The 27,616-nt window shown below is 36.5% G+C and overlaps 1 protein-coding gene across 1 annotated transcript in view; it reads left to right on the top strand.

The window, feature by feature from the left end:
* LOC140145137 (uncharacterized) overlaps window positions 1-27,616 on the top strand; it is a 62,158-nt gene that overhangs the window by 29,292 nt on the left and 5,250 nt on the right. The window contains exons 3-5 of the mRNA XM_072166918.1: window positions 1,683-2,036; window positions 21,682-21,951; window positions 26,602-26,721. Coding sequence (XP_072023019.1) covers window positions 1,683-2,036; window positions 21,682-21,951; window positions 26,602-26,721 — 744 coding nt within the window. The remainder of the gene's footprint in view (window positions 1-1,682; window positions 2,037-21,681; window positions 21,952-26,601; window positions 26,722-27,616) is intronic.

Raw genomic sequence — 27,616 nt, forward strand, 5'->3', positions numbered from 1 at the left:
GTGGATATACAGGGTGTCCCAAAAAATATACAGGGTGATTCCACTGACAAATACATAAAAAATTACATTTCTTTACCACTCCAATATTTCTACATGGTATATTAAATTTGAAAATAAACTTGATATTTGGAATGAACACAATTAGTGTTTTCATTAAATATAAAGTTTGCACTATATTTGTTAAGCCCATTGTGTAATACAGGGTGTGAAAAAGTTAAATTTTAAATTGTTTAATTTAATGAAAAATTTCACTAAGTGCCATTAATTTGGAAAATATATTCAAAATAGTTTAAAGAATTGCTATAATATCACATATATGATAAATATCCAATTCCCATATAGGGTGTTCCAAAAATCAATATACAGTGAATAATTTGTAACAATGGTACATGTACAATAGGCATATACATGCACAATTAGCCTACATCAATAACCTATTTAACAATAGCCAGAGATCAATATGTCATCAGATTAAATCCTTGACTGTTATAATCTCCTTTCAGAAGATTTATTTTATAGATATTTCAAAGATAAAACAATTTAAAAGATCTATTTATGACAGATGAAATGCATGCAAAATTTAAAGCCCATTATATTGCATGACACACATTCCATTAAATTAAAAGCTTGTTAAATCCTTAATTACTAAATTTATTAAAATTAACTAGCTGATTATAGTTATAGAAAGTTAAATAATAAAATTAACATCATGCAAATGCATTTTTACTCCTACTGAGGCAACAAAGTGCATAAATTTTAAAATGAACACCAACTTCCCATTGGAATTACACAGAGCTCCTCCGCTTCCGGCTCCTCCGCCTGGCTCCACCCCTGACTAATTAACTTAATTAAGCTGTTGAAATTAATTAATTGATTTGTTCAACTGTATTTGTTATTATTTCATTTAATTAATAATTTATCTTCAAAATAAGACCAAAACCATTTCTTCATGATGGATTTTAGCAAAAATATAAGAATAAGAAGAGAAAATATTTTGGAAAATGTGACAGCTCCACCTTTTTTGGGTGCCCACCTCAAAAAACATGACCACAGTCAACATTTAGAGCCAAATTGTGGAAGGTCATTTTGGGGTCACCAGAGGTCATCTGAGGTCAAATTAGTAAAAAATGTCGGATAGGCATGAAAGTTGGTGTGTACAGTCACCATCAGCCAGGTAATTGTGCCCAACCAAGAACTGCCAAAATTTAAGGGTCAATATTGGTCCAATCAAGCTCAAATTGAACAGGCAAATCACCATGGGTTGTTGCAGGGTCATTTACTTCTACCAAACATAACCGCAAAAGTAGGCGGTCGCAAAAGCAGACAAGATTCCTGGTTCGAGAATCGCCTTGTTCAGTTTCAAACACCTGAAAAGTTACCTATGATCACAGAACTGCCATATTTATTAATTTAGTAACTATGGGCATTACAGCAAGCAATATCTATTTTTGGCATCAAGTTGCTTTTTCAGAAAAAAAAATTCTTTTGGCTAATAAAGGGTCTGCTAACTTTAGAGACCAAATGAACAAAATTAAGCTCCAAGTTTCGTATTTTCATAAATTCAAGTCATCTGCTTTTAATATTTTATGTGTCTTCTGTGAATTTCATTTTTGCCATCTGTGAATTTCATTTTTGCCATCTGTAGTTCACACTTTTTAACATGTTCTCATTTTTATTTACAGAGGCAGAGGGACAGATTGATGTTGTCATTACAGAAAATAAGCTTAACTTATATGCAAATGCTGATGAAGTTTCAATGCTACCTGTAAGCATTGGCTCTACACAAATAGTTAACGTAATTTGGAGATATAGCTCTGTAGATGAAACAAATTTGCCAACTAATCCAGAGAGCATACTTATACAGAGAACTCCAGGTGGAGTGACATGTCCCAATGAACCATGTCGATTTGACATTGATGAGAATAATAATTTAATCTTCAAAAGTGTATCACTTGATGATGGCAAGACACAATTTTGGTGTGATGTAGCTGCTGGGGATGGTGCAGGGCAGGGTTCAACTGTACCTACAGTTTGTGGTAAGCATGATGTATGCAAGTTTTTTTAAAATTTTCTTGTGATTGGGATATATGTATATCCAGCATCCCTTTTCAAATCCAAATGTTTTATTTTTTATTTTTGTAATTAATGCTGTACCGGTATTTCAAAATACAACGCAAACACATGACCTTGAGTTAGCATACCGTATTGTCTGTAATAAACGATCCAGGGCATTGCATTTTTCCAAAAGGGTGGCGTTTATTTGAAGGAAAATTTGCAGTAAAAAAAACTTTAAAATCTGGTTCAATTTCCCAATGGTGCTCCTGTTTATGTAGAAATGAGGGATTTATGAGTACACTAATGTACTACTTCCATGGCGGCTCCCACGGAAAATGATATTTTGGGGATATAGCAAAATGACTTATAAACTTGTGCATCATCAACCCGGGGGTACTCAAGTTTGGTTTTGGTAGGGACGTGCGCTGAGAATTTGAAAGTGGACCCATAAATACACCAATTTTTCAAGAAATTTGGACCCATTGATATACCAAAAGTTAAAATTTTCGGCCGAATTTAACCCAAATTGTCTTGGTTTTTTGGGAAAATTTTTAAAAACTTTGGCTAGATTAGGGAAAAATTGGGCTATTTTCCCAAAAATTTTGAAAATTTTGAAAAAGGACCCATTCATATACCAAAATAGGCTTTGAAAAAGGGGTCATTGATATACCAGAAGGCTGAAAATGCTACCCATATTTGCGGCACGTCCCCGTATGGTCATTTGTACTGAGTACCCCCCCCTGGGATCATCAAGCAAGCATCTGGTGAAATTCTTCCATAATTAGGCAATGAAATGGATGGAAGTTTGAGTCATAAAATAGGTTTTGTCCTTGCAATTAAGCGATCGTCACTGACATGACTGACATGACTATGGCATAGAAATGGTTGCATTTGTGTCAGTTTTTAATGGATAAAATATGGTGGTTGCTTTCACTTCGCGTCACATTTACGCGGGCGTTCATCACACAGTGTTACGCCTATACATATTTGTTTCCAACTTGTGGCAATTGTTTACAATTCCCTCTAGATGACCTTTGACCTCAAGGGGGCCCTTTCATATCAACCCTTCAACAGCACACCAGGTACCTATGATCCATATCCAAAATATTGGATAGATGTGGCTATATGCATCTAGCCAAACAGACAAACATACCAGGGGCAGTCCATCTCAAATCACCTAATGGGTTGGCTGGTCACCCTCTCAGATTTTGTTTAAAATCACTTATATCATAGCCCTATGTGCCAAATGAACACATTTCAAACGGTAGGTCTCTACTCCTTGTCGTTTCCGACAAACGGCCTATTTCACATTGGGTCAGACCCCCCCCTTTTGGGCACGCGTGTCGCAACATTAATTTTCTTCGGAGTTTAGACATCCATATCTTACCCTAGGGGTAAGCTATAGGGCTACAAATTGGAATCTAGGGTGTCTTTGACCCAAATAACCAGATTCTGCACTCATAAACAATGTATCTCACCTCCATTTGCTGATATAGACATATAAAAATGCATGTTCGTGTTGACGCACATGACATATTCCTGTTTTTGACCCCCCCCTCCTCTTCATACCAGATGTGAGACATCATCTATTTTGCCTTTAGTAGGCAATATAGGTTCAGTGGTGACCCCCTATAGCAGGGTAGCCCACTCATTGGCTTAATAAAAATTTCACAGGGGCTCAAAGATGACTCCTCAGCCAAAAGACCCCCCGTTCGTGACCCCATTTGACCTTGTGGAAATAATTCACCATAACCAAACTCACACAAATTCAAAATACTTGCATGATGTTCCTCTGTACCAAAAATCTTAGTGGTGTCAAGCCATCTTCATGGTTAAAATAGTGTTTGAATCGCTCATTGAAATACACAGTAAATTGATGAACTTTGCATTCTGGGAATTAGAACATTACTGTGTATTTCAATGCGATCTCCAAACAGTCATTTAACCATGAAGATGGCTTGACACCACTTTGATTTCTGGTACAGAGGAACATCATAGAAGTATTTTGAATATGTGTGAGTTTGATTATGGTGGCTCATTTCCAAAAAAAAAAATTTGGGTTGGTATTTAGGACAATTTTGTGTGTATTTCAATGAGAAGTGGACAAATTGCGTCAAAAAAACATCAAATATTCAACGAGCCATAACTCAGAAACGACAAGGAGTTGAGACCTAATATTTGAAATGTGTTCATTTGACCCATAGGGCTATGATATAAGTGATTTTAAAGAAAATCTGAGAGGGTGACCAGCCAACCTTTTCTGAAAATTAGGTGATTTGATATGGAATGACTCACCAACACATCCCCATACCATGGACAACCCAGATAGCAAGACAACGTTGGCCCAACGTTGGCAATGGTCGGCATGGTCGCGGTCGGTAAGCCGACACCAAGCCAACGTTGGACCAACATTGACATGCCAACCTTTAGCCATGGTTGGTATGGGAATGTCAGGCCAACGTTGGGTCAACGTTGTTATGCTAACCTTATATTATGGTCGATATGCCAACGTCAAGCCAACGTAGCCAGCCAACCTTAAAATGACGCTGGGCATGACAAAGTTGGGCCAACGTTGTTGTGCCAACCTTAAATGATGGTCGATATGCCAACGTTGAGCCAACATAGCAAGCCAACCTTAAAATGACGGTCGGTATGCCGAGGATGGGCCAACGTTGTTGTGCCAATCTTAAAATGATAGTCGGTATGCCAACGTTGCACCAATGTACGTAGCCAGCCAGTCGTAAAATGACAGTTGTTACGCGGAGGTTGGGCCAATATCGTCGCACAAACGGTTGGAATCCCAACATTGGACCAACATTGGTATAAGGCCATGCGTTTTGAGGTGGGCCCATTTCTGTTTCACCGACTGTTATTCCAAAAATCGCGCTGTTTTCGGTTCAATGAAGTATATTATTAATGTTTGACATCCTACACCCATAAAAGTATACATTTTTCAACAGGAAATTGTCTCAGGAGTTCAAAAATACAATTAAAAAAAGCATAGGATGTAGTCATAAAGAGTTAGAGATCAAAATATGTTGAAAAAATAGAAAAAATGTTATATTTTAAAATTTACAGTAAATAAACAACCATGCACCCTATTGAAATTTAACCTGCATTTTTCAATTCTCCTCAGTTAGACCTTTCCAATGATATATAACTTGATAGGTGTTATGTTTGGTAAAATAATTTTGTGCGATCATTTTTCAGATAAAATTTGAGTTGCAAATTTCCAGCGATATTTGATACACATACTATAATCTCAAAAGTTGAAGAGTACATTTTGCTTTATAACCTTTATAAACATTCAAACTACTTATTTGCAAATATAAGAGACACTAATAAATACATAAAATCACTTACTATAATTTGCCTAATGTTGTATGCGTGTAGGGGTGTGTGTGTGTTAAAGGCTCCGTCAGTTTTGATCCGAGCCTCGTCAAATTCGCACAGGGGATGCAGAAAAATACGGGGAGTGTCGTAAGCTACCTTCGGTCGAAATCGGAGCTCGAAGGTCAAAGGTCAAATTTTAAACTTGGTCCGATTGGGCTGTAATTCATACAGGAGATCAAGGAAAATACGGGGAGTGTCCTAAGCTACCTTCGGTCGAAATCGGAGGTCAAAGGTCAAAGGTCAAATTTTAAACTTGGTCCGAGTGGGCTGTAATTCATACGGGAGATCAAGGAAAATACAGGGAGTGACCTAAGCTAACTACGGTCGAAATCGGAGGTCGAAGGTCAAAGGTCAAATTTTAAACTTGGTCCGATTGGGCTGTAATTCATACGGGAGATCAAGGAAAATATGGGGAGTGTCCTACCCTACCTTTGGTCGAAATCGGAGGTCGAAGGTCAAAGGTCAAATTTTAAACTTGGTCCGATTGGGCTGTAATTCATATGGGAGATCAAGGAAAATATGGGGAGTGTCCTACACTACCTTCGGTCGAAATCGGAGGTCGAAGGTCAAAGGTCTATTTTTAAACTTGGTCCGATTGGGCTGTAATTTATACGAGAGATCAAGGAAAATATGGGGAGTGTCCTAAGCTACTTTCGGTCGAATGCGGGGATCACATTTGCTTGCGATCGGTAAAGGATTGGGCTCAAAATCCGCGAAAATGTGCATTTTCAAAAGTCAGTGACCATGGTATAAACAATTGCACTTGCTGCCTGTGTTCTATAAATAGCTCTGATGCATTCTGATTCATGTACTTGAACTTGGTAAAATCTATATTAAGCCAATGTCTTCCACTGTGGGTTTTGAAGGGTAAAAGGCTCCGTAGCATACGGCCATACGGGTATACCTCTAGTAATAATAATAATAATAATAATAATAATAATAATAATAATAACAATATCAATAATAATAATAATAATAATAGGCCTAATGAATAATAATGATCATAGTAATAATAATGATGATGATAATAATGATAGGTATGTACTAATAATAATAACAATATTGCTTTGGAATTAAATCATCAATAAGAATTATATTTTTATATTACTTTTTTTTAATCAACATTTATAGTAAATAACATAACATAACATAACATAACATAATAGGCATTTATTGAGCGCCCCACAAAGAACGGAGCGCTTTACAAAAGAATATATATACAGCTACATGAATCATAAACTAATACAAACAATACAAAGCATAATATATGTCAAGACAATTGGATAAGAGCATGATTAAAACTATTTGAACTAAATGTTACCAATATTCACAGTAAATTTGATCAATATCCCTAAAAAGATGCACTTTGGCAGGTTTAGTCATGAAAATATAGCTTTATTAACTTAAAACACTTGTTCAACTATGTAATCCCAGTTAGCTCAATTGGTAGAGCATCAGGCTTGTAAACAGAAGGTCCCTGGTTCGAATCCCGGTAGGTACTAAGTTAAGAAACTTGTGTAAAATTAAGGTAGTTAATTTGTCTCTGTTGTAAAATAGAGAGCCAGGTAATTTAAGACTAAAAAGGAAGCACAGTATACAGAAGTAACTATTTTTTTTCGTTTTTTTTTCTCATTGGGGTTGTTTGCTAATGGTTGGATCAACGTTGGCTAATGGTTGGATCAACGTTGGTCAAATAACGTTGGCCCAACATCAAAGATTTGATGTTGGCCCAACGTCGCAAATTACATCTGTATTGCGGTTGGGTCAATGTTGGATCGACGTTAGCCCAACATGGTGGTGGTTGGCTGCCTGGCCAAAATCACGCTAACCAACGTCGAAAAGCAACGCTATTCCAACGTAGTAAGGTCAGTTCGCTCACGTTGGACCAACGTTGGGCCAACGTAGTGTTGCTATCTGGGAAGAGCCCGGGACAAGAGCTTACCATGGACTATCACAATTCACAATGTGGGGTGTGTACATGTACCCTCCTCAAAATATGGTCAACACTAATAGATAATTAATCAAGGAAAAAAAACAAATTCTAAACTGCTAACCCCCTGTACAGACCCTCTGAAAGTTTCAAATTAAGGTTGCCGAATTCGGCAGACTTGCAGTGCTTTTAACAGAGGGAATTTTTGACTTAAAGAAAAGTAAATTTCAAAAGCAGATTGAAGACCTTTCCAATACCAATATTAGCAATTAAAAAACCTGTATGACTAATTTCAACTGGAAAGTGTTACATGTAAAACAACATGATAATGTCAATAATACATAATAAATTCATTGAAACTTTATACATCACATAAAAAGAAAAATTTAATAAATCTAAAACCAAATCAAAACTGCCATGGATAACAAAAGACCTAATTAAAATGATCAACAAGAAAAACAGGCTTTATAAGAAATACATGAACAAAAGAATACTTGAAGACCTTTCAAATACCAATATTAATACTCTTCTAAATAAGACAAATATAAAACTCTAAATAACAAACTTAAAAAAGCTCTTGAGAACTGCTAAAAAACCTATTTTTCAGATCAATTAGAAAAGGAGAAGAGAAACATTAAAAACACTTGGAAAATATTGAATAATGTTCTAAATAAAAACCATAACTAAACCCTGATCAAATTCCAGATCATTTTAATGATTTATTCATCAATATTGGCCCCAATCAGGTCTCACAAATACCGGGCGACTCAGGTGGTGTATGACGTGCAGTCCCTAAATTCAGTAAATTTTCATCGTCAACCGTGTAATTGAATGGGATTATTTTGAAATTTTAAAACGCTTGAAATATCACAAACAAATAGGCCTATGTTGATAAATAATATAAATACAAGCTAAAACCGTTGGGGTTCGATAATGAACCCCACAAAACTAACCGAGTATGGAAAATGCCATACGGCCGGGCGGTTTCACGAGTTGCCGGCTCGATCATGTCATCCGCCGCCTGGGGCGACTTAAAAAACTAGAGCGGTTACCGCACCATAGCTGAACCATGGGGCTTTGGCAGTATATTGTGGTACATGTATCACCCCTGTATAACCCCTTAATGACCTTAAATGAATATTAAATTATTTTAAACATGTTTAGAATGTCTTAAAGATCATTGCATTTAAATTTCAGCTCAATTGGAGCATTTTGAAAACTTGACCTTTGACCCCTTTATGACCCCTTTATGACCCCTTAATGACCTTAAATGAGTAATAAATTATTTTAAACATGTTTAGAATGTCATAAGGATCATTGCATTTAAATTTCAGCTCAATTGAACCATTTTGAAAACTTGACCTTTGACCCCTTTATTGACCCCTTAATGACCTTAAATGAATTTTAAAATATTTTAAACATGTTTAGAATGTCTTAAAGATCATTGCATTTAAATATCAGCTCAATTGGAGCATTTTTGGAAACTTGACCTTTGACCCCTTTATGACCCCTTAATGACCTTAAATGAATATTAAAATATTTTAAACATGTTTAGAATGTCATAAGGATCATTGCATACAAATTTCAGCTTAATTGGAGCATTTTTGGTTAAAATGACCTTTTTTGACCCCTGTGACCCCTTGGATGACCTCTGACATTAGGAAATATTTTTATCATATTCTTTACTTCTTTCTCTTTCATTTGACACCACTTGGGGGTTCATACCTTCGTGGCATTTAAAGATATGTCCATTTTAGACCAAATGGTTGGTAAGTAAGTAGGGTCATTATTTCTCAAATCACCCAAAAACTAGAGCGATAACCGCACCATAGCTGAACCATGTGGCTTCGGCAGTATATTGTGGTAGGCCTATACCACTGTCACCCGGAGTCTGTAATGGACATAATCTCGAAATGCTACGAAGGTATGACCGCCCGAGTGGTGTTAATGAAAGAGGAAAAGTAAAGAATATACAATGAACTAGAGCAACTGTGCCCTTTGCAAGTGCACGAGGTACCATAAGTTAGGCGGATGACTGTGACGATCTGATCAAGCAGCAATACTGTGCAGCTTTGCAAGGGCACGAGGTACCATATTAGTTAGGCGGATGACTGTGACGATCTGATCAAGCAGCAATACTGTGCAGGATAGTATTAATTTTAATAAGACTGTTTCATTAATTGCCGTTTTAATATACCTTGATCGTGAGAAGCTGGCATTTTGAAAACTTGACTTATGACCCCCTTAATGACCTTAAATGAATTTTAAAATATTTAAAACATGTTAAGAATGTCATAAGGATCATTGCATTTAAATTTCAGCTCAATTGAAGCATTTTGAAAACTTGACCTTTGACCCCTTTATGACCCCTTAATGACCTTAAATGAATTTTAAAATATTTTTTAAATGTTTAGAATGTCATAAGGATCATTGCATTTAAATTTCAGCTCAATTGGAGCATTTTGAGAACCTTGACCTTTGACCCCTTTATGACCCCTTAATGACCTTAAATAAATTTTTAAATGTTTTGAACATGTTTAGAATGTCACAAGGATCATTGCATTTAAATTTAAGCTCAATCGGAGCATTTTCAGTTAAAATGACCTTTTTTGACCCCTGTGACCCCTGGATAACCTCCGACGTTTGGAAATATATTTTTTATATTCTTTATGTTTTCCTCTTTCATATGACACCACTCATGGGGTCATAGCTTCGTAACATTTAGAGATATGTCCATTTCAGACCAAATGGTTAGTCAGTAAGCTAGTAAGTAAGCTAGTAAGTAAGCTAGTAACATTCACTCTTATAGGCTGATACCATTTCATGGTTCAGCAAAAATGTGATTTTACACCTCACCCCCTTCAAATTTGTTCAAAATTGGTATACAGGGTGATTTTTTGGCTGGCAAAGCTCAAATTTCAAATTTTAGCTTAATCGGACGTCTGGTTTTAGCGCTATGCCCGCCCATTTTGGCGATTTTGGCGAAAAATGGCGCCCATCAATATTATCGCGACCATATCTCCGTAACCGTAGGTCCTACTGAGCTGAAATTGGTGTCATTTTTTAGCTAATCTCTCAAAGAATCCAAATCTACTATCATTTAGTGTGTAGGAGGAAGAGAAAAAATATGACCTTTTTTTCTGTACTTTGACCTTGAATTTGACCTTGTTGCCCACGTGACCGCGAGGCGAATTTGCGTTGGAATTACACCTCCATATGTTGTCTACATAATATCAAAAAATTGGAGGGGTAATATTTTTTATTTTCTTGCTAGGCTTTCATAAAGCAAGCATGTGGTTGAAAACTGTAATTTTGTATGTAGGCTCAGTATATTGTACACATGATACTATTATAATATAGGCCAATTGTATATAGGCCTATATGTACATGCATTAAATACATATGTTTTCACCTGCATGCTTGCTTTGTGAAAGCCAAAAAAGAAAACAAAAAATATTACCCCTCCAATTTTTTGATATTTTGTAGACAACATATGGGGGTATAATTCCAACCCAAATTCGCCTCGCGGTCACGTGGGCAACAAGGTCAAATTCAAGGTCAAAGTGCAGAAAAAAAGGTCACAAATTTTCTCTTACTCCTACATACTAAATGATAGCAGATTTGGATTCTTTGAGCGATTAGCTAAATAATGACACCAATTTCAGCTCAGTAGGACCTACAGTTCCGAGAGATATGGTCGCTAATATTGATATGCTACCATTTTTCGGCCGAAATCGCAAAAAAATGGGCGGGGCATAGCGCTAAAACCAACACGTTCGATTAAGCTCAAATTTGAAATTTGAGCTTTACCAGCCAAAATCACCCTGTATACCAATTTTGAACAAATTTGAAGGGGGTGAGGTGTTTCCCATTGGGTGAATTGAGAAATAATGACCCAGTAAGGGACATACACTAATATAGGCTGATCATGATACCATTTCATGGTTCAGCAAAAATGACTCCAAAGTGGGACATTTTGTCCGAAAATTCAAATTCGCTATTCAAGTGATTTTTGTGTGTTACTTTGAAGTTAGTATGTTAAAGTTTGTGAAACAGTTGAGGGGACAGTCTGAAAGCATCTATTTTTGCTGAACCAAGAAATGGTATCAGCCTATATGAGTGAATGTTACTAGCTTACTTACTAGCTTACTTACTAGCTTACTTACTAGCTTACTTACTAGCTTACTTACTAGCTTACTAACTGACTAACCATTTGGTCTGAAATGGACATATCTCTAAATGCCACAAAGGTATGACCCCATGAATGGTGTCATATGAAAGAGGAAAACATAAAAGAATATCATAAAAATGTTTCCAAACGTCAGAGGTCATCCTGGGGTCACAGGGGTCAAAAAAGGTCATTTTAACCAAAAATGCTCCGATTGAGCTTAAATTTAAATGCAATGATCCTTATGACATTCTAAACATGTTGAAAACATTTAAACATTTATTTAAGGTCATTAAGGGGTCATAAAGGGGTCAAAGGTCAAGGTGTTCAAAATGCTCCAATTGAGCTGAAATTTAAATGCAATGATCCTTATGACATTGTAAACATTTCAAAAATAGTTTAAAATTCATTTAAGGTCATTAAGGGGTCATAAAGGGGTCAAAGGTCAAGTTTTTCAAAATGCTCCAATTGAGCTAAAATTTATATGCAATGATCCTTATGACATTCTAAATATTTTAAAAACATTTTAAGATTCATTTAAGGTCATTAAGGGGTCAAAGGTCAAGTTTTCCCAAATGCTCCGATTGAGCTGAAATTTAAATGCAATGATCCTTATGACATTCTAAACATGATTAAAATATTTTAAAATTCATTTAAGGTCATTAAGGGGCATTCATAACCTCATTAATAAACGCGATGCGTGCGATCCAATCATATTTTATTATTTGCAAAAACGCGAACGCAAATCGAGGTCATTAATATCTCACAATTGACCGCAAAATGCGTAATTGTTCCAATGTCGCACACAATTGACTTCCGCGTTCGCCGTATTGTGCGTCCAACAAACTGCGCGCGACGCTGGCTGCCGATTTGGATTATGCGCAGCTACCATATTTGCACAGATTCTGATACGCACTTTTGTTATTGGTCGTTCTGTTTTAGCCTGATCGATTTTTGGAAAGGGAAGATGTAAAAATCATCTATTTTTATAAACTTTTGAGCAAAATTTGGTGTTATTTTGTAAGGTGAAGAGATTAAAGTGACGGTTATGAATGAGGTTATATCGGGCATTGTGAAAAATCTAAACATTTTGCTTTGGACCTCGGAATATCCTCGGGGCTCGCCCTCGGGATATTCCTCGGTTCAAAGGCAAAATGTTTAGATTTTTCACAATGCCCTCCAAATAACCGATCATGAGTTATTAACCTCTAAATAAAGGGGTCAAATGTCAAGTTTTCAAAATGCTTCAATTGAGCTGAAATTTAAATGCAATGATGACAGTGGTATAGGCCTACCACAATATACTGCCGAAGCCACATGGTTCAGCTATGGTGCGGTTATCGCTCTAGTTTTTAATGGTACATGTACTATACCCACTTTGTAAGAAAAGTCACATAAAACATTATTTGGTTTTTAGGTATCTAAAATAATGGTTATCAACACTACTGTAACATTCAGAGGTAATCTGTGACATGGTTAAAGACAAACAAGCCCTTTAAAGTATATCTTTACCATCAAAAACTGAAAAAATATAATTTTTCATATTAAAAACACTGATTTTTACTCACTTGAGGGGCAGAAGTTTTCATTCTCAAAAAAATTAACTGTAGTTAAACTGTTTAACATACCTACATTATAAACAATACCTGTCAGAAACTATTCCAAAAGTTTCAAGTTCATAGCTCATAATGTATGACAAGGCACTGCAGGATCCAAAATGTATTTATATCATATTTTGTACATTGGTGTTACACTCCTGACGTGCCAACTTTGATAGGAAATTGCTATTCTGTGGATCTCAAAATCCTTGTCTTGTTTAGAAATCAAGTATTTAGATTGTCCAACATATATGAAACATAGAAAAGCTCATTCTACAACAATTATTATGGGTGTCTTTGAAATGTTCTGTCCCTTCTGCAAGAATTTATCTCAAGTTTTTAATATTTTAATGACAATTCAAAACAAATACATGTATCAGTAACACCATGTAAACTTGCCTTTAAAATGTCAACATAGTCTTGTTTTAACCATTCTGAAAATGTGGAGCTAATGCTTCATTCATTTCTAAGATAGTTCAACACCAAGACACATAATGTACTTTGTTCACTTTGTGTTACCCTCCTGACACACCAAGAGTGGTAAATACTAGCAACTCTTGATGATCGCAAACATTGACATTGTTTAATAAAATAACTGTTAGGGATGTTAAAGTAATGCTGACAATCATAAATAAACTGCTCAAATAAAGAAAGTCCGCAGTCATGTAACCCGTCCTACACCAACACCTGATCTTGTTATGACAATGTGATTGATACGGTCGTGTGCAGAATCTTGTTAGCTCTAATGTGATACCAAATTTGCTACCAAACACTCAAAAGTGACGAAGATTGATACCAGTTTATGGCATTTGGTGCATTTTCAAAAGTTGCAAATCCAAAACGAAGCACGCAACCGAAATTGCTTAGCGTGGCAATATGGTCAAGCTTGCTTGCCCACGATGGGCCCCTGTCGACTATCCCAAGTGAGCGCTTTATTCAATTGTTAATTTAAAACGCATGGATTGCTACAGTGCTTTACTAATGAATACCAGGGCACGTTTCGATCGATATGACCTAGCTGATGTTTCGGGCTATGTCATGATCGGGCTCGGCCATTCACCTCTACAGGTCCGCGTGGTCCGTTTTTAATTTGTAACTTTTGAAAATGCACCAAATTTCATATACTGGTATCAATTTCTGTGAATTTAGAGTTTTCGGTAGCAAATTTGGTATCAAATTGCAGCTAACAGGATTCTGCACACGACCTTTTCAATCAAATTGTCATAACAAGATCAAGTTTTGGTGTAGGACGGGTTACATGACTGCGGACTTTCTTTATTTGAGGTGTTTATATTAATTATACATAAATTAGTTATAAAAAGTACAAATATGTGGCTAAACATAGTGCCTGTTATGGTACTTAGGCAAGGTGAAGCCCTGTTTTTGAACAGAACACATTAACATTACCATGATTTTTATTTTTGTTGGTTATTTGTACTTTAGTTTAACATGATATATTATTGATAATATTGCCATACATTTCACTTTACAATTGTGCATTGGTGTTGTTTTGTTGTCAGGAGTGTAACTTTAAAATGGTGTTACACTTCTGACAACCACCTTAATGCACAATGAAGCAGACACATGTAACATAGCATGTCTGTTTCCATCATTATTAGTTTATTTGCACTAGATACAACAACAGAAAAATATGAAATCTTGCTCAATTTCATCAGCAATAACATTGTCAAAATCCAGGATAAAATTCAATGTTACACTCCTGACATTCTTAGGGTACACAGTTTGAACTCAAATTTATAATAAGAAAATGTAATTTACAAACATCAATTTAGCATTGAATGAAAGGTAACAGAACACCTATTCAAAATATGGAAACTGGAATTTTCAGCTGTTGATTAATATTCTTTCTTGAGTGATTTTGTTGCTAAATTAGAATTTGACCCCCATTTGTGAAAATGTTGACTTCATTGGTAGATGACACATTTTTTGGTACTTCAAAAGATAAATTACACAGATATTTGGTAAAATTATAATATAAGGGTACATGTTACTGGAACAAATATCAGGAATCAAATTGAATAGGTCTTACTTTTGCTATATAGCTTACAGAAATTTCATGTTGAATTTCAATGTCCACAAAAAACGTTACCCTCCTGACCATTTTTGGCATCAAAAATTCTCATATTTTTTTTCTGAAGCAGCCATAGAAAAAATTTTCTGGTAATGAAAGGTGGGCATCATAACTCATATTTAAGAATAATTACCTGCTCTAAAAATCATTTCAATTTACAAATATAGGGTGGAAACTGAAAGGAGTCATTTTTTTTAAGTCGCCCCAGATACTAATACCCACTTCTCCACTTATCTGGTCTGTTTTGAACACTTTATCTACTACATAATAATCCCATTCAAAATAGCATGTTCTTCACTCCAATTACTGAGGATGAGGTGATTGAAGTTATGGCACTAAAAAAAGTGCAGGTCATGATGATATTTCAATTCTAATTTTATAAAAAGAAACTTGCTAATGATTTAAGTATTCCTCATGTATTTTCAATATGTCTTTAAGTGGCATTGTTCCAGATCAACTAAAATTGTTCGAGTTATTTCAATTCATTAGAAAGAAAGTAAAAATATCTTCACCAATTACAGACCAATTTTAGTTCTGCCAGGCTTTCTGTACAAAGCACTATACAAATATCTATAATAAATTACTGAACCTGGCGTCGCGAATTGGTGAGGCTAAAAACTTCTACGGTTTACATTATTTCGGAAAACAGACTTTTGTGATGCGAAGAACAAGGTTGTGCGCAGTTCAATAAAACGTCAAATTAAGCAGCTTCAATGTGCCTCCTCTCAGGTCAGGTGCAAGTCTTCAGATATCATAGATCAAAGGCCTATGGGGTCTTTTGCAGAATACAGTGCAGATTGTGCAGCATAGTAGGCCTACCCCTGATATCATTATGAAAGAAATGAATCTCAAGCAAGATCAACTATAAAAAGAAGGTCTCCAGACAAAAGATATTGCCAACATTTGGGTTAAATACATTTATTAATGGTCCAGAAAAAGCTCTCAGAACCTTCAAATTTGAACATAGTGCAAGTCTGCCGAATTCGGCAATCGGCAACCTTTAACCAAAAACTTTCAGAGGGTATATGTACAGGGAATATGAAATATAAATATATACTGGAATATGAAATTTGATAATGTTGCTTGAACTTAAAGGTGGGTAACCTGATTGACAGCCTCATCTCCCACTTTACCCCATCAAAATGCAGATTTTGGTAACAGGTGAAAGCTCATATTTTTCTCATTAACATATTGAAATTAGGCGTTCCAAATGCGTAATTTAGTGTTGGCCGATCCAACCCAAGATCGGATCTGCCGATCTCCGATCTGAAAATTAGCAGATCGGGCCGATCCGATCCCGATTCAGATTAATGTTATTTTACAACCAGTACAAGTTCATTCAAGTCGGGCCCCAGTAATGTTAACAGTCAAAGCTTAATTCCCCAAACCTGTAACTATGTAATATGATGACCGTTTTTAGAGGTTTTTCATGTCAATATCAACCCAAATAAAATACCATTTTACACCCCAAGTCCCAGCGTTACTCACTCAGTGCCTCCGATTGTCGGAAGTTTAATCATTAATCCATTAAATGATGTACCATCGCATGCGGTTTCGTAGTTCTATGCCACTAGTTTTAATATTGACAATGTGGCGACCGTCTATAAATAAATGATCGCGCATGCTCAGTTATGACTTAAGAGCTAATGGAATTCCCCGTATGTTACTGGAGGGGGTAGGTATATTGGGCAGTGTTGTTAATTTACCGGTAAATTAAAAATGGTGGTAAAGTACCGGTAAAAAAGGGTAAAATAAGTAAATTATAAAAAAGAGTTAAAATGGACGATAAAAATTCAATTCTTTTCATATTAAGAGCTACATAGATACTTGAACACAGTCCTGTTTAGTTGAATATACCTTTCCAGATGAAAATTAGCTTCATGAATAAAGCTGAAGTTGTAAGAAGTGAAACAAAAGTTGTGTAGTATTAAAGTACATTTTTAGCAAGTGTTTCAATGTTTTCTCTCATAACAATACATGGATGTCTAGCCACTCGGCACTGGACTATACCATCTGAGAAAACTACATTGAGTATTATACAATCACATTGCATGTTTTCATCATTTTCGTGGTAGAATAGTTATAATACTAGGAATTTCAATTTAATGAACACAAAGCTTGTATTTGATCCAACGGCCGTTATCGTATTTCGCATATTTTAAACAGCAACGCGAACCCACAACCTTGGATATAATACGAAACCAATTAAATACCGAGTTAACTTACAGACACACAGTTGCATACGCTGGCATACATCATGTAGTGTACACTGTACGCAAACAAATTGTCACGCTTGTGTCAGGCTGTGTTCATTCAATTGAAATTTGCACTCATGACTGATGGTAATGATCCTAGTCCTTCATACACGTATTTGGATCTAGTTAAAAGTAAACTTGTCAAATGTTATACTTCCAGGATGATAACTTCAGCTTACGTAGAATGATGATGTTTTGCCCAAAATACACACAGGGAACACTTTGGTAAAACAGAGACAGAGCATTTATATTCTGAATGATGTGAAATCAAAATCTTCAGTCAAAAGCTCACTCATATTTGTGACAAAAAATATGGGACATTTTACCTTGAGTTGTACAGTTCCTTTTAAATGTTTTTAAAACATAGAAAGCTTGTGAGATTGTCAAGCCATGATCAACCCCTCACAATTTGGAAGCACCTTTGAGGGGGCTTGGGAGGGGCTGCTGCTTTCGGGGGGGCACTCCAACTTTGGAGGTGACGCGTATGTAGGGCTGTTAAGACCCCTTTTCAGCATCGCTGTCACCCAAGACCCCTATTTTTCCATTTGATCTGTCACCCAAAGACCCTTACCAGTTCAATTTGAACAGCAACTTTCATTTATCACTGATTTTGTTACTTATATTTTGAAAAAACAAAGAAATTTGAAGCCATTGAAGAAATTCGATTTTCGAGGATTCTGTGGCGCTGTTTTGGTTCTCACCCAAAGATTCCATTTAAAAAAGGTCATGTTCTCACCCAATGACCCCATATTTTTTACATTTTGCTCTCACCGAATGCCAAAAATCATGCTCTCACCCAATGACCCCATATTTTTTACATTTTGCTCTCACCGAATGCCCTTAGTGCAAAAGTGCCAGCCCTACACCTATATCCATTTCAAATTGAAGTGCCCCCCGGCTGCTTTCAGTGCTTTCATAATTTCATTAGCCAGGTTATAAGATTTAACATGTGAAAGTTTTGAGGTGTTATTGTTTCATTTCTTTCTTATGATCATGAGTGCTAATGACAATAATACAAGAATGCAAGTCACAAGAACATGCTGATCAGCTGAATGCACAGTATATTGTACACTACATGTATATTATAGTAAAAGTATGGGCAGTTATAGGTAGCAGGGGTCTACAAAATCATTATTTCAAGTAAGTTGTGCAAATATTGCAAACCAAAATGGCATCTACTATAAAACAAACAAACAAAAACAATATTATTAGAATTTTAATAAAAAATCCTTTTTTTTCATAATTTACTTAATTTACTTATTTTACCATATTTTACCACGGTAATTAAGATGGCGATGAAATTACCGGTAATTTACCATGTAAATTAACCGGTAATTTACCGACTCACAACACTGATATTGGGCAATTCACAGATCCCTTCGGCCGAATGATGGCAGGCTTTATTTTTGGAAAATATTAGTCTTTGCCCGCGAGCGTGCAAGTTCAATTGATAAATACAACAGCAAGGTTTGCGGTATATGCAAAAGGTTACAGATGTCAAACAGCAACAAGTCATGACGACAAAAGCGCAAGCACAAGACAGTGAGACACGTGATTGTTTGTTTACATTTTCGGTCTATCAAAGGGTGGATGCATGGATACATACATAAAATACAGTATGAAACGACATGATTCTTGCGGTGGTAACATTAACGTTTTTTGGAAATATATTGGCATTAAATAGTAGCAATGTTACATAAGAAAGTAATGGTAAGCTTAAAGAATTGTTGTGTACTTTCATTACTGTCAAGTTCAGAGATCGGTAAGCTAGATCGGCAGCTGATAGCTCATCTATGAGAATTTTTTTGCCAGGTCAATTTTTTGCACATTCGTGGGGTGCCTTTTAAATACAATGCTCTAAAAAGGCTTAGGAAAACAATACAGAAACAATTAAATATGCAAATGTTGCTGTTCCTGCACTCGCAATATGGGTAATGTCAAAAATAATGGCACCGTTTGGTTGTTGATGCCTGCTGTGCAAATGAAAAAGACCAGCAAAGAAATTCGTCTTTCAAAAAGTGTGTTATGATTGGCTCTTTAACCACAGAAATTTGTAGTGTCATAGCTGTCATGTAAAAAATAATATGCCCAATTTTCTTCCCCATATGGTCAGGAGTGTTACACTTTAGCGTGACAAGAAAAGAGGTATACTTGTATTTTAATCATGCACTGTAAAAAATATACAAGTTAAAAAGTTTTGCATGGGTTTTCATGGCATTTTGTGAAGTGTCTGCTATTATTATAAGTACCAAATTCTTTCATATTTAGTCGCTTAATAGTCTACTTTTAAAAATGAACATGTGAAGACTACATGGTGCAAAAAATTAAATATGTTCCAAAAATCACTTGTCACCAGCATTGTAAGGTTATGATGACAGTAATTATCTATTTCAGTCTGTTTTAAGTAAAAACAACATTTGGGCCAAACTTGGAAAAAATAAAACTTGCATGCTATTAAAACCATTTTCTTTTTAGAGCGGGTTGAAAAGAGAAATCCATGCTCGTCAGGAGTGTTACATCAGAATTCAACTTCATTTTTTTCATACACCAAGGTGGCAGTATTCATACATTACTTTTTATTTTATTAGTGCATTGCAATAGGAACTCAAAAGCAAGAAAAATATTTGCCATTGCAGCTTGAACATGTTTGCTACAGCTATCTAAATAGGCAATGTCAGGAGTGTTACACAGAATTAATTAATTGGCAATAATTCAAATTTCTGAAGAAATTACCAGTCTGTTGGTGTTCTTTCAGCCCTGAAAATATATTCCTGAAGCCAAACTGCTGCAATCATGATGTAAAGACCTTCATATTCGAGAAATATGTACATAAAAACATGGTTTTCAAGATTTTCACAAAATGTTACACTCCTGACAGTCAATTGTAAGTAATTTAGGTTCAACAATAAAATTGAACTAATGTAATTCCATTTTTTTGCCTCTTTTTGAGATGGCCATAGATAGTATCATCAAAAAATTACAAAAACTACTTTAGAAAATGTGATTTGCAAATTTATATATTTGAGGCTATACGCAAAGTGTCAGGAGTGTTACTAAAACATGTAAGCTGGGCTCAAAAAATAAAATTGAACACAAGTCACCTAGATTCTGTGCCTTTTTTGAGAGAGCCATTGATGTTGTCAACACAAAATTACAAAGACTGTTTTAGAAAATGTAGTTTATAAATATTTGAGGCCATACAGGTACTATAAAGTGTCAGGAGTGTTACACCATGGTAGCTACTAAATAGAGTAGCTCGATGGTTACACAATAGCACTATTTTGATGGATCCTTACATCAATTTGAAGAACAATGTGATGCTTAAAACTTCAACACAGTTTTTGCACATATTGCATTAAATACAACCTTAAACAGAAAATAATTTAAGATGTTTCTTTTGACAAATAAAAACTTTTGTTCCTGATTTCCACACATATTTAGGTGTTTTAATAAAAAAAACATTTTTCCAAAACTTTGTTTCCATGTGAAAAATTCTGCCCGACTATTTCAGTTCAGTGTCTAAGTAATCAATTAAAACTCAAAGAATTACATATATGCATGATTTTGTCAAAATATAACCTGGAATGACATGGACCTTTTGTGTTTTTATATGTTTCTGAAGATTTTGGACTACTCTTGCCAATAAACCAGTTGAAAAAATATATTTAGTAACATCACAGATGTAATTTTTTTATTTTTTGTTTCTTGAATTTAGATATGTTGTGCTTACAATAAGACAACAATTACATTTCTGATCACTGTTTGTAATTTTGACCCTTTTGTCACACTTTGGTGCCATTATTTCTGATATATATCTAGACCAGCGTTCGAAATAGGGCCGGTCAGCCGGCCATTGGCCTGTAACTTTTTGGCCTGGCCGGTAACTTTTCTGACTGGCATCTAGTTGCCAGCCCGGCTGGCCGGTAACTTTTTATGGTCAAGCCCGGCTGGCCTGTAACTTTTTGAGGCATATTTCAAACACTGATCTAGACCATTTTGCACATTGGGATCCCAAAAATTTGGCATGTGCAAAAGGGGGGAAGGGGGTTGGGGCAAATTTTTTTGGCTGGCTGAGAGGGGGGCAAGCATTTATTTATTAGCATGCCATTTGGAAATTTTCTCCAGGGGGGGGACTCATAATTATTTCACAGCACAGCCCCTAATGACACACCCTTATTCAACCATTTCAGCATATGGCAGCTTTGAATGTTCAGCAGTTGGAAACGATGTTAAATGCAGTGCTACACAATTTACTCCAGACACTAGCTTTGGTGTGACATGTACAAAAGATGGAGATAATATTGATGTAACACCAACAGATCCAGAACTAGTTGAAGATTTTTACACAGCTTCTTTAGTTATTGAAAACCCCGGCGAAGGAAGTTATACATGTTGTGCAAGTGGTGATGCCTACAGATTTGCAGAAGACCAACAAATTTGTGATGACACACAGATTGTGGGTAAGTACTGGCTCTGAATCTACTAAAAACTTTTGTGTACCCTTTCTTGTATTGTGGATTGTTTATTTCCAGGCAGGTCTATAGCAAGTGTGAAGGCAGGCAGGGATGTCAATCTTATCAGTGGCGTAGTGTCATAGGGGCACATGCCCCCCTCCCAATTGATGTCAAAATTAAAAAAATCCCATAGGAAAATTGCCAAAAAACAAAGGATTGTGCCCCCCAAACCTGGTGCAAACCCAATCATGGTTTGTGCCCCCCCCCCCTCCATATGATGACCCATGCTACGCCACTGATGCTACACACCAGACTGCACAAAATCGCGATGGTTACCCCACATCCAGTTGTCAGTTATAACAACTATGCAAAGCCATGTACCTGAAACTTAACTGTTTGCAACATCGACACTGGTTGGTAATTCCTGGTCAGCAAGATATATGCAGGGCCAAAATAAATGTGATGGCAAATATAAAAACATGTAGTTCATCTATTATTTTTTTGAAACGGTACAATATGTTCCCACAAAATGAGAGGAAAGTTGTAAATCTTGACTTTTGAACTATGGCCAGATTAATAATCTCTGGATCAACTTTTATATAACTTGCCAGGATAGCTCCCACACTTGATAATGATATTTATTCAAGATTTAATATTTCAAAGAATTCTTTTGTTTTCTGGCATTTTCAATGAACCATATCTCCATTTTTGTCTCGCCTGAACTTTGTTCAGGATGGGACTTAGTAATCACTATTTCTGTCTGTCCGTGTGTGGGGGTGTGGGTGTGGATGTATGTATGTGTGTCCGTCCGGAGCTGTATCTGGGGAACCGTAAGACTTACGGCGACGCTACTTGGTGGGAGGAAGGGTATCCAAGTTTGCTCCGTAACCGTATGTTTTCGGTGAAAAATATGCAAATTAACATAGCTAATTTGCATAATTTATGCAAAAATCAGCGCAAATTGATAGCGGAGTTTGTGGACAGACTATCTCAGGATCCGTCGGGCGCATGGTAACGAAACCTGGTGGCAGCTATGATACACATCTGCTGATCACCTGATTAGTTTTTCGGCGAAAAGTATGCGCATTTAGTTGTTAATTTGCATAATTTATGCGCAACGATTCTACAAATATGGTTGGAAATCTGAAGAAATCCGCCTTGTGGAGCTGTATCTGGGGGATTCGTAAGAACCCTAAGCCCTATGATGATGAAACGTGGTAGGGGGTAGTATGACCAGAGGATCTCAACCCGATTTTCAGCGCAAAATATGGTAATTAAGTACCTAATTTGCATAATTTATGCATAAAATGCAAAAACCTATTTTCTCAGAGACTAGGGGTCGCACGTTCTTCAAACTTGGTGGGTGGGTGCATCTTCACCCCAGACAGAACAAGTTTGTGTTGGTTAGTGCGTCAAGGTCACCCAAGGTCATCCAGGGGTCATCTGAGGTCAAATGACTAAAAACTGTCGTATGGGCACGAAACGTGGTGGGTACGGTCAACATAATGTGGTAGGGGGTAGTATGACCAGAGGATGCACACTAGTACCCCCCCCCCCCATGTGGCCCCTCCCACACACTCAAAGTTGAGGGGGGGGTCAAAAATTTAATGAAATATTGTTTTTATATTGCACATTACATATATCAATTTCGGTCGTGTAGGCCAAGTTATTAGGCCAAAAAAAGACTTTGAAGAATGTCTCTCATGTACAAAAGTATAGGAAACTGAATAATTAAAACCACCTTTTTAGGGTGAAGGAAGCATTTTTTTATATATTTTTCTAAAACAGGTTCCCTAAGCCCTATGATGATGATGAAACGTGGTAGGGGGTAGTATGACCAGAGGATCTCAACCCGATTCGATTTTCAGCGCAAAATATGGTAATTAAGTACCTAATTTGCATAATTTATGCAAAAAATGCAAAAACCTATTTTCTCGGAGACTAGGGGTCGCACGTTCTTCTAACTTGGTGGGTGGGTGCATCTTCACCCCAGACAGAACAAGTTTGTATTGGTTAGTGCGTCAAGGTCACCCAAGGTCATCCAGGGGTCATCTGAGGTCAAATGACTAAAAACTGTCGTATGGGCACGAAACTTGGTGGGTACGGTCAACATAATGTGGTAGGGGGTAGTATGACCAGAGGATGCACACTACCCCCCCATGTGGCCCCTCCCACACACTCAAAGTTGAGGGGGGGGTCAAAAATTTAATGAAATATTGTTTTTATATTGCGCATTACATATATCAATTTCGGTCGTGTAGGCCAAGTTATTACGCCAAAAAAAGACTTTGAAGAATGTCTCTCATGTACAAAAGTATAGGAAACTGAATAATTAAAACCACCTTTTTAGGGTGAAGGAAGCATTTTTCAAAAAATGTCTAAAACAGGTTCCTAAGCCCTATGATGATGAAACGTGGTAGGGGGTAGTATGACCAGAGGATCTCAACCCGATTCGATTTTCAGCGCAAAATATGGTAATTAATTACCTAATTTGCATAATTTATGCATAAAATGCAAAAACCTATTTTCTCGGAGACTAGGGGTCGCACGTTCTTCAAACTTGGTGGGTGGGTGCATTTTCACCCCAGACAGAACAAGTTTGTATTGGTTAGTGTGTCAAGGTCACCCAAGGTCATCCAGGGGTCATCTGAGGTCAAATGACTAAAACTGTCGTATGGGCACGAAACTTGGTGGGTACGGTCAACATAATGTGGTAGGGGGTAGTATGACCAGAGGATGCACACTAGTACCCCCCCCCCCATGTGGCCCCTCCCACACACTCAAAGTTGAGAGGGGGGTCAAAAATTTAATGAAATATTGTTTTTATATTGCGCATTACATATATCAATTTCGGTCGTGTAGGCCAAGTTATTACGCCAAAAAAAGACTTTGAAGAATGTCTCTCATGTACAAAAGTATAGGAAACTGAATAATTAAAACCACCTTTTTAGGGTGAAGGAAGCATTTTTCAAAAAATGTCTAAAACAGGTTTTATGTCAAAAATGGTCTCTTTTGGTGTGCTACATCAAGTCAAATAATCACAATATTATTTCGGGGTCATCCGAGGTCACCCAGGGTTCATCTAAGGTCAAATTACTAAAACTGTCGTATGGGCATGAAACTGGTGGGTACAATCAACATTTAGAGTCAAATGTTCGGAAGATTATTTCGGGGTCATCTGAGGTCACCAGGGGTCATCTGAGGTCAAATTACTAAAACTGTCGTATGGGCATGAAACTTGGTGGGTACAGTCAACATTTCGAGTACAATTTTCGGAAGGTTATTTCAGGTTCATCCGAGGTCACCCAAGGGTCATCTGAGGTCAAATTACTAAAACTGTCATATGGGCATGAAACTTGGTGGGTACAGTCAACATTTAGAGTCAAAGTTTCGGAAGGTAATTTCGGGGGTCATCCAAGGTCACACAGGGGTCATCTGAGGTCACATTACTAAAAACTGTCATATGGGCATGAAACTTGGTGGGTACAGTCAACATTTAGAGTCAAAGTTTCGGAAGGTAATTTAGGGGTCATCCAAGGTCACCCATGGGTCATCTGAGGTCAAATTACTAAAACTGTCGTGTGTGCCAGCCGAGACCCACCAAAATTTAGGGATCAAAGGTCAAATTCCAATATTGGTCCAAGCAAGCTCAAATTGAACAGGCAAATCGCCATGGGTTGTTGCAGGTTCATTTACTTCTACCAAAAGTAATCGTAAAAGCAGGCAATCGCGAAAGCAGGCGAGACTCGTGGTTCGAGAACCGCCTTGTCTATGAAACATGACCTTTAATACAAGGTTAACATTGGACGCTAGCATTATATTTCTCTGCAGGGGTAAATCGGATTCTTCATGATGGGCACATTCAGAATCGTTATTCTGCTCATTTTGAAAAACCACAGTATGGCTTCCGCACTGTGGTATAAAAGCTACATGTAGGTGTAAAAGTTAGGTGTAAAGCAAATGCAAAGACATATTTTACAATAATTACATTTTCATGCAAATCCACTGCAGTTTTTCACCATTCAAGCAATGCTGTTTATTTCAGGATTCAGCAGATACAATCACTATAGATACATCCCTGTTCAGTTATGTTGCCTGTGTATGCCTAACATAAATATGTGTGTGAGAGTCGCACAAATTCAGTAGTTGTGGTGGTTATTTTTAATTATCACCATCAATATTTTTGTGTTTTCACTTAAACTGTTGCTGAGGTTTGTCTGATGACTATCCATATCAAAACGATGCACTTGTCGGCTGCTACATATGTTTCATTTCACATAATAGCTGGGAATAAATACCAGACTCATCTCAAGTAGATGTCACTTCAAATCCTCCCCAGGTAATTACATGGTTTAGGAATATTTTCTCTGTATTCCTAAATCAACTGACTTAAGTATGATTTGAAGTGACCTCTGCTTGAGATGAGTCTGGTATTTATTCCAAGCTATTATGTGAAATGAGACACATTAACAGCCGACAAGTGCATCGTTTTGATATGGATGTACACCTGCATAATTTTGTCATTTAAAATGGCAGCATTTGATGTTTAAATCCCTTGAAAGGCATGTTTATAGATGATGAGGAAGTTTCCATGAAAGTTAACAAATGAGGAAGTTTTCATAGTATCATTTTCTATTTTGCAATAACATATTATAGAGCAAATAACATCCACAATTTTAACCTCACCTGAAGAGACCACCGAAGAGACTACAACAAGAGAGCTCACAACCCCCTATAAGACCACCACAAATAAACCAACCAAAGACTTCACTGATGGTAAGGTGACAATCACACCGGAAACTTTTGATATAGGAAAAAACCCTTTTCATCTCAGTAATATGACTAAACATTAGGCCCCTAACAGTCAATTTTGAGTTTCCCGTCACATAATTTCTGAAAACAAGTGAGGTAACTTTTTCATTATTCATTATTTGTCTGCCTTTCATTATGACCAACACGCATGTAAAATGTGTTGTTATTTGCCGCTCACTCACTTGAAGATGGATGTTTAGCCCAAATGAGATTCAAAAGTATATTACAAAGAGGTTGACAGCAAAATGTATATTTTGATTTTGATTTTTCCACAAAAAATAAAAGGATATTCATATTTTTTTTGTGCAAATATAACCAGTTTTCATTGGTATTTTTTGGAAAATCACAATAATGAATTCAAGTGAGGGTCAGAAAATGAAGTGAGGGCGGGTGACGGGAAACTCAAAATCGACTTTCCTTGGCCTTAATCCTGTTTCAAACGAGTAATCTAATTTCAGAAACAATACATAAACACTCCCCCAGGTGCTTAAAAGTTCTTCAAAAAATTACTTTTAATCCCCTATAATATATATATTTTTGTAAACTATTAAATACACTTTTAAGGTTAACTTAATGTCAAATGCACAGAAGTACAAACCTTCCAGGACTGAAGTTAAACACCAGTGGCAGGTAACATTGTTGTCAGTTTTTAAAAAGGTACCTCTTATATATCTGTCAGGAAACATTTTTAGATCAGCCGGGCTTGGGGAAGTAACCTTTTTTCATATCCCGGCTCAAAATGGTTAGTGCAAGGACAGTTTATGATACATCCATGATTCCATGTACACATACATGTACATGTAGCTTGCATAAAATTAAAAGCCTGTTGGATAATCAAAGAATTGTTAAGAATGCTTTA

Source organism: Amphiura filiformis, unplaced genomic scaffold, assembly GCF_039555335.1.
Source record: "Amphiura filiformis unplaced genomic scaffold, Afil_fr2py scaffold_147, whole genome shotgun sequence".
Taxonomy (NCBI): Eukaryota; Metazoa; Echinodermata; class Ophiuroidea; order Amphilepidida; family Amphiuridae; genus Amphiura; species Amphiura filiformis.